The 8,467-nt window shown below is 42.6% G+C and overlaps 1 protein-coding gene across 1 annotated transcript; it reads right to left on the reverse strand.

The window, feature by feature from the left end:
* Positions 1-184: 184 nt before the first annotated feature.
* On the reverse strand, positions 185-8,182 carry katna1 (katanin p60 (ATPase containing) subunit A 1). Its single transcript, XM_036550052.1, has 11 exons — positions 7,822-8,182; positions 6,731-6,893; positions 6,335-6,471; positions 5,043-5,229; positions 4,441-4,556; positions 3,897-4,002; positions 3,451-3,609; positions 2,943-3,069; positions 2,434-2,568; positions 1,768-1,894; positions 185-933 (listed from the first exon to the last, which is right to left on the reverse strand). The coding sequence occupies exons 2-11, from the start codon at positions 6,890-6,892 to the stop codon at positions 735-737; spliced, it is 1,455 nt and encodes a 484-aa protein (XP_036405945.1). The 5' UTR covers position 6,893; positions 7,822-8,182; the 3' UTR covers positions 185-734.
* Between the last annotated feature and the right edge of the window lie 285 nt (positions 8,183-8,467).

An 8,467-nucleotide genomic window follows, 5' to 3' on the forward strand; every position in this document is an offset into this window, starting at 1 on the left:
AATGTCCTTAAAGTGTTGACTTCTCTCATGTAATGGGTTACTCCAACAAAAAACATTAAAGAAGAAGCATTAAAGAAACATTAAGACAGCTCACACGTCAAAATAAACTTCACATTTTATTGCAGCACTACCACCACTACTCCTATAAAAAATGATCAGAAAAATACAGGATGATTTCCTCGTTTTCACTTTTAAATAGCTTTATTAACTTTAACTTTAGACTTTGCTGTGGTCAGATTTCAGTTAACCGCCCACAGTCCAATGTCTCTGTGGTGATTCTGGGAAGAGTAAGGTGGTCCCCCTATAAAAATTAAGTGCATAAAACATTTCGAATGCATTATAACTCTTCGATTGAGACACACAGCTGGCACACAGGCTAAAACCCTGGCATACAAACACAAAGTGGATGCTTTGGTACTAGTGGCAACCAGGGCAGGGGCTAAAAGCCACGCAACACAAACATTTGATTCCCGTTAAATTAAGTTTTAGCTCCAGTTTAAGAGGCGGACTCCAACGCAATGTGACCGTTCGGACAATAAGTTCAATAAAAGACGTAGTGTTTCTCAACAGTGCGCATGATCATCACACTATAGAGCATACTGTAGGACCGCACTGAATGAAAATACGAACGAACGAACGAACGAACAAACAAAAAAAAAAACTGCCAGAGTGTGTGAATTTTAATAGATAGCTACAGATCCCTCCCCCACCGCTGGTCCTGTGCAGAGGCAGACTCAGCAGGAGCCGAACTCGGCGATCCACTTCTCGTACTTCTCCAGGTCGGCCGCCGACACGGACTTGGACACCTTTCTCAGCGCGGACTCGAAGTCCTCCATGGTGGTGGGCATGTGCATCTCGTCCCGGGAGATGTTGCGGATCTCCTCCGGGGTCAGACCCTCAATGCGCCGGCGCATTGCCATGAGAGAGGCGTCCCTGGAGGGGGGTCGCGGAGAGAGGGGAAACCTCAGCGTCCTGGCAAACGCACTCATGTGCTTTTACATGACATTATAATACATTACTGTCATTTAGCAGATGCTCTTATCCAGAGTGGCTTACACTGCCCCCCACCTACTTCAGTGACAGGGTTGGGTAGCTCTGATTGTGTGTGCTCTTCTACGCCGTCCCAAGAAAACAGTCTTAACAACACTGATGTTCAATTTCAGTGATACTTTGCAGACACGACTAAGCTTCTCTTAAAATCACTTCAGCACCAGGTTTTAATCATTATCTAACAGACTCTTTTCAAAGCAGTCAAGTACAGAGAGCTGAATCAATGGAAGTGAAAGTGTGAAGTATTTTCTCATGAGGGCTTTTGAAATACTTATGAAACAATCCAAGAGTCTGCAAAAGCTCTGTATTCTGCAAAACAATTCCATTATAGTGTTTTGGAATCGTTTCACTGTTTGTTTCATTGTTTCAAATTCTCCCTCAGCCTCTGCTGGTGAAAGGGGGCGAGAGTGTTTCAAGGAGACTCAATGATTAACATATTTAAGCTGTCTGCTGGTCCTTCGAAAGAGAAACTGCACAATGACCTACACCGAGTTACAGGACTACAAAGACTCACCATAAACATACATGCAGAGTTACCTTTCTTAACTGGTAGTAGTTACATATTTCTTACAACACCTCATTCTATAGAATGACTCCTCAGTTGAGAGTCTTGTAGGTATACTCGCCCTTATTCACAGCATCTGCAGTGCGATGAACACAATAAAATAACAACATTAATAGTGTCAGATGAGTGAAAGTTGAAGTGAAAGGACCCACCTGCACACGTTGGTGATGTCTGCTCCAGAATAGCCCTCCATCTGTTCGGCTATCTTGGACATGTCCACATCGCTGGCCAGCTCCAGCTCCTTCAGATTAATCTTCAGCAGCTCCTCTCTGCCCTTGGCTGAAACAAACATTTGAACCATAACACAGGGTTATTCATATCAAACTCACTGTAATAATAAAAATGAATAAAAGTTATATTTATACATGCTATTGTATATGCTATATCTGCTTGAAAACAGTGTGCTAGCTTCATGTTAAATGTGTAATTAGGCCAGCTGAAGTGAAGTAGTACTGCGAACACATTAACCCAGCTAAAGCTACACCTACAGTTGCGTTTTCACGGTTTACATCACATCTCAGGTACAGCTCGTCGAGCTGAGAGGTGCTCTCAGCAGCTCACTTTCTGACCTGATACTCTATGCAAACTATCCAGCTTGTCTGGAAACAGCAATGGTCTTTCTGGGCGTGGCAAATTTGTTTTACATCCGCTGGCTATTGGCTATGTTTATCGAGCGCTGACTGCTTGAGGATGACACTCTCTTCAGCTGTGATGCACCGTGTGTGCGTGTGTGTGTGTGTGTGTGTGTGTGTGTGTGTGTGTGTGTGTGTGTGTGTGTGTGTGTGTGTGTGTGGGGGGGGGGGGGGGGGGGGGGGTACCTGAGGGCAGAGGGATGTAAATCCTCTTCTCCAGACGGCGTCTCAGAGCCTCGTCAATGTCCCAGGGGAAGTTAGTGGCCGCCAAAACCATCACCATCTTAGAGGGGTCATCATTTTCTGATGCACCACCAACACCTTAACAGGGACAAATCAATTTCACCGTCTATTCAAATGTAATTACACTCATCTGCAGTGACTGTAATAGACTCAGTGGGCTTGTTTAACCATGATTACCCATTCTGATAACAATGCAGCTTGAAACCATGCCCCACCTACTTGGTAACCACATCTTAACGATGTAAAAAATTCAGGAATGTTTATTAAAAATAAATGTTACAATTTCATTTAACATGGGAACAAGCTAAAATGAGAACAACCGTAATGAATAATCAAAGTGACATTTCATCTCAGCGAATTGTTGTTTTTGGCCATGAACAGTTTTGTGGAATTTCAGCTTTGACTGTTTGGATAGTTTGAATGCCACCCATGTCAATGAAGACAGAGCTTACCATCCATCTGCACCAGCAGCTCGGCCTTCACCCTCCTGCTGGCCTCGTGCTCCTCCGACGTCCCCCTCCGGCTGCACATAGAATCGATCTCATCGATGAATATCGTGGTTGGGGCGTAGAACCTGGCCTTTCAACGGAAGAGACACATCAATCTGAATAGGGCTCACAACACCAACAACAAAAAACAGATCAATCCATACAAACAAAAATTGTTGCAGACATTTTGATACCTCATTAAATGTGGCACTCCGTTGTCCACACTTAACTTGTGTTAGGGCTTGGACAGTGTTACGCTCACACTGACTGCTCTGGGGGTGTTGTTACCCTGGGCTAACACTGTTGCTCATTCAGCCTGAATGGATACACTTCTGTTCTCTTGTGCTGGAACTCACTCTGGGTAAAAGCGTCTGATAAATGAATGTAATGTAATGTAATGTAATGCTGGGGGAAGGTTAACTCCTTAACGTCGAGACTGCACTGACGTGGAAGTCCAGAGGAAGACGCTCACCATTTCAAAAAGGAGCCGGACCAGCTTCTCAGACTCCCCTCTGTACTTGGAGGTGAGCGTTGACGAGGACACGTTGAAGAAGGTGGTTCTGCACTCTGTCGCCACGGCTTTGGCCAGCAGGGTCTTCCCCGTGCCAGGTGGGCCAACCATCAGCACTCCCTGGGAAAGGAGGCGAAGAAATACACAGGTACACTTTCTGGAGAACGGAAGAGCCTCACAATTCACGTTTTGGCAGCCAATCAAAAATGTAATTTAGATCCACTTTGATGGTCTGCTGCATGGCCTGACTAATAAGGGGTGCCAAACAACCCACATCATGTACTTTCTCTGAAAAACCAAAACATTTCAGGTCCATTCCAAAGGTACTAATGCTAGAAATGCTACGCAAAAATCATACTTTTAAAAATTCTCGTCATACTTGTAGACAACTCATACAGCTGTAATACCTTCCAAGGTCTTCGAATTCCTTTGAAAAACTCAGGCATCCACATAGGCAACACCACAGCTTCCTTCAACAGCTTTTTAGCTTCCTCCAAGTCTGCAATGTCATCCCTACAGACATACACAAATGATTAACCATTAACAGATTAACTACAGATTACTACTAAGCACAAGGAACCTATAACAATTGATTGAAAAAAAACATGGCAAACCAGCAAAAATTACAAAAGTGATCATAATTAATAAAGTGGCAGGTAAACTTCACAGTCATTATAACACATCTAAAAGTGCAATGAAATATTGAGGGGAAAAAAGGCAGTTGCAGCTGGCTGTGTCTTTTATGTGTGGGCTGAGGAAAGTCCTGCAGATTCCATCCTTACTGATAAAACAAAGTTGCCCATGTTTCAGTCTGACCTCCATCAGCTCATGTATATATATATGTAAAAACTGTTTTATACATAAACACATTGGTATTGTATTTAAAAGATTCAGGGTGTGGGTGTTTTTATTATTGGAAAAATAAATGAGAAATGGTGTCATTTCACGCACCACTTGACATTTGGGTTTTGTGATATAATGTCTCGTTCCAGGGCCTCCACGAGGTCTTTGTCATATCCTGTCCCGTCAAACTTCTTCACCTCCGTCTCGGATACGTCAGCTTTGCTCTGCATCGCAAATATTCAGGATGAGCTGTTGAGTGTGGTCACGGCTACCTGATACTCAGAAACTGGACTAACAGGATAGTGGTGGTTCTACGTAAACATGCCGGAGAAGAGGTATTTGGTCAACAGCACATATATTTCTTCAGGTTATGCAACAGGTGGAGAAACAGCTGGGTTTCATGCATTTCTGAACCTTAAGGATATTTGGCTGAAAGAGAATATTTTTATATTATATACATATGCATATACACACATAAATAACATATTGCTATGTTCCGTGACCTCAGGTGTACCTTGATTGGTTTTAGGCCAAACACTCCAGCATACAGAAATATTTGCCAGTAAACGTTCAGCGTCGACATACAACCATTCACATGGAATCATACGAAAAAAGAAAGAATCCCCCCCCCCCCCCCCCCCAAAAAAAAAAGGTTAGAGGGAAAGGCATCCTGCCCGTGGTAGTTGCAGCTGTCCTGTGTGCAAACGTACCTTGTCATCCTTAGGCTTGCTTGGCGCCTCCTTCTTCTCCTTGCCTTTGGCAGGCTTGGCACGGTCGCCGTTGGGCACGCGCGGCGACTGTCGGTGCTGAGACCGGGCGGCTGCACTCAGGCGATTGTTGTGCGGTTTGCCTTCTTTGTAGGGGACCTGTGGCCTCCGCACCGGACAGGGCGAGGACCTTCATGGAGAGACATCAGACCATCAGCCCGCACACACACAAAGCCCCAGCTGTTACCATATTTACCACAGCACCCAGAAAGATTTGCATTAAACTCCTGGCTTGCGGAGGTTGCAGTTATTTTTTTTTTTTCCTTTATCCTTTTAACACGTCAAACGGTTGCATAATCTTATCAGACATACTGTGATGAGACCAAAAAAAACAAGAAAGCGAGCAGGCCACTTCCAGAGCGCCCATGCCCTAATCCCACTCATATGACTTAATCATGAAGCTTTTTTCCCCCAGACAAACAGCCCTTTCTTCCTGCTCACTTATTTACCTAACCACACTCCCAAACAGTTTTGGATGCACAAACATTCAAAGTACTTTATTTTTAGGTATTTACTGTGGAGAGGTGGGAAAAGCAAGTATGTTATTTTCCCATAAAGGTAGAATGCAAAAATGATAACTACTGCCCAAAAGAGCAATATGTGGCACAAAAACCCATACAGCAATATCAAAGACCTCATTTTCAAGGAAAAATGCACAGATTTAAACAAAAAAAAAACACAGGACTACCAATGTAACATTGCATTCAGGTAAACAGCATTATTGACTATGCATAACCCGATCATGCTTAGAAATCACGGTATAGACATCACAGGCTATGTAACTAGGTTCACACAGATGTTGTATGTCTACCCCTCATGTGAACCAGTGTCATTCAGTGCAATAGACTCCAGGCTGGAGTAGCTACGATACTAGGTTTTTTTTTTTTTCTTTACCATGCCTCAGGTGTGGCCAACATCAAGCAACATAGTGGCATAACAAAAAACAAACCACTGTCTTGCAGAAGTGAAACTGTCATCATTACACATAGGTCTGTATGGGTGTCTAGGCCAATATGAGGTGCACACTAAACAATTATTTCCTTGTACTATATTCACAAGGTTGAAGCTGTTCAAAACCTGTTAACAGCAAACTAAATTTTAAGACCTTTACTGAATTGCATTAAACACTGTTACCTCTAGATACGATGTAAACATGCTTCTACAAACAGCTCCACAAACTCTACACCAGAAATCCTGGGGGCAACAGAAGTGGGCACCATGTAGGAAAGACATACCTCCGCTCCACCTGCACAGGCCAGATGTCTCCATCTTGGCAGCTTGGTTTAGAGGGGGTGGTCTCCAGCTGAAAGCTCTCCAGTGTTGTCATAATGTCCTGCACATGTTTATTTTCTTCATGGATTTCTTGCCAAACCTGTCAGGTGGCGAGACAAGTCAAGTATTTACATCCAAATGTAACATTTCAACACTGTTGTTTTCAGATACACAATTTTCCCTTACAGTACCCTCCTTGTCAATTTCAAATGTCAAAAGCAATAACACAATATTTAAGCAGTACTGGATAGCAACAGGGTATGTTTCTCAGTCCAAAAAAACAAAAAAAAACAAAAACAAGTGTATTTACACATTATGCAATGAAAGAGGGCAAGGGCCATTGTAACGGAAATAAATACCTGTTGCCATTTATGTTGTAAAGCAGCATCTCGGACAGAGTAGAGATATTTCTTGATCTGCTCAAGCACCCCCTGGTAGCACACTATAGCAGAACTGTAGTTTCCGAGTAAGGCGTATTCTCGGGCAAGTTTGACGTTTTCACTTATTTCAAGTAGACTCATTCTAGGTGAAAAAGCGAAGATCAGTGGAATATTAACACAGAAAGTCGCAGTAAAAAGTAACATCCGTAATAATTAACGAAGTTAATGCGCTTTAAAAAAAAAAAAACGCATTCTACCGGCTACGTAGCATGTTTTTCTTTTGCCACTGTCAACACAAACATCCACACATTCATACAACTCAATGGCGATGTTTCCATCAGACGCAGAAACAGCTGGCAGCATTCACACCTGAGCGAAAATATTTTCCCGTTTTACACAGATCTTAGAATCCAATCCATACACTTAAATATTTAGCAAAAAAAAAAAAGTTTACTGTGATCGGCTTCAACTGCAGGTGTAGGCACAAACTATATGTTATTTAGCCAAGGTCCAAAAACCTGACGGGGTGGGTGACAGCTTTTCCTGACAACTTGAATATGAGATGAAGCATTTCCACTCCATCAGGAAGCCATGGATAGTGTAAAAATGTATTGACTGCACTTGCTCACAAGTTTGCTTTACAAAAGCAACTAAAAAGAGTACCGGTAAACTTCCTGCCTCCCTAGCTGACTTAGCGGAGCAACTGTATGCTCGGGCGGAGTTAGCAGCAAGACCGCACTGAGCGAACAAGCTAACCAAGCCCGCTAGCTAGCCCTCTACAAAGACTGCCATGTTGCGTATGAAAACACCCTTGGCTAGCCGAAGGCAGTTACAACTAACGTTTGTAACTTTCTAAAACATGAATTTCATGATAAGGGTATAAAAGGCAGACAGACTGGTTCTTAAGGTAACTACCACTGTTGAGCTGTTTCAAATCTTAGAAGGCTTTGAAGGAAGCAGAACTTTATATCCAGCTAAAAATTTAGCTAACATTAGCCAGGGAGCTCCCTAGAAGTTAGTTACTTAGCTAGCATTAGCGAGCTAACTAAGCTAGACAGTTGCTCACTCACCTGTTGCAATATTCAAAGTGCAAAACACTATTCGAAAAAAAGCGAAGAATGGCGTGTAACTAAAAATACATTTCTTGAAGCATCAACAAAACATGTTATTAAAAAGAGCTAATCCAAGAGCAGGTTTTGTTTGCTTGTTTTCGAGTAGATCTTTCTTCCCAACCCGTCCGGCAGCACCCGCCTCTGGAAGTTTGAAGTCAAGCGAAGGGCGTCATTTCCTGGGCTGGAGTGGCTGTTCGGAGCGGCAGAAGGAGACCAGGAGCCTTCTTTCAAACCAAAAAAGCTGGCACAATTAAAAAGAGAACAAGTTCCTACCTAACAACATTATTGTGATTTATTGATATTAGCTTTAACAAGAAAGAAACCAAGTCAATGTCTTCATACTTTTTCAAAGCCTGTTTTTTTCCTCTCATATTTACATAACTTCTTTTCGTCAATAGGGGGTATAAAAACCCAAGGTCAGTATCATGCCTCATTTAGTCCTGATGGATATATAATTCTAGATAAACTGGCATATCTGTAACTCTGTATTTTAGCTATCTTTATCTTTACTCAAGTGGCAAATGATTTGTGAGCAGAATTCACTACATCCCGAATTATTAGAAATATCATAGCAATACGAAAGGTGTTAATGGAGTTTACATAC

The sequence above is a fragment of the Megalops cyprinoides genome, chromosome 17 (genome assembly GCF_013368585.1).
Source record: "Megalops cyprinoides isolate fMegCyp1 chromosome 17, fMegCyp1.pri, whole genome shotgun sequence".
Classification (NCBI taxonomy): domain Eukaryota; kingdom Metazoa; phylum Chordata; class Actinopteri; order Elopiformes; family Megalopidae; genus Megalops; species Megalops cyprinoides.

Excerpts from the sequence above, each read along its gene's own strand:
- katna1 (XM_036550052.1), bottom strand. The coding sequence starts at position 6,892 with ATGAGTCTACTTGAAATAAGTGAAAACGTCAAACTTGCCCGAGAATAC. Across the intron at positions 5,230-6,334 it reads CCTGTGCAGGTGGAGCGGAG|GTCCTCGCCCTGTCCGGTGC; the intron begins GTATGTCTTTCC and ends CTCTCCATGAAG. Across the intron at positions 2,569-2,942 it reads GCTGCTGGTGCAGATGGATG|GTGTTGGTGGTGCATCAGAA; the intron begins GTAAGCTCTGTC and ends GTCCCTGTTAAG.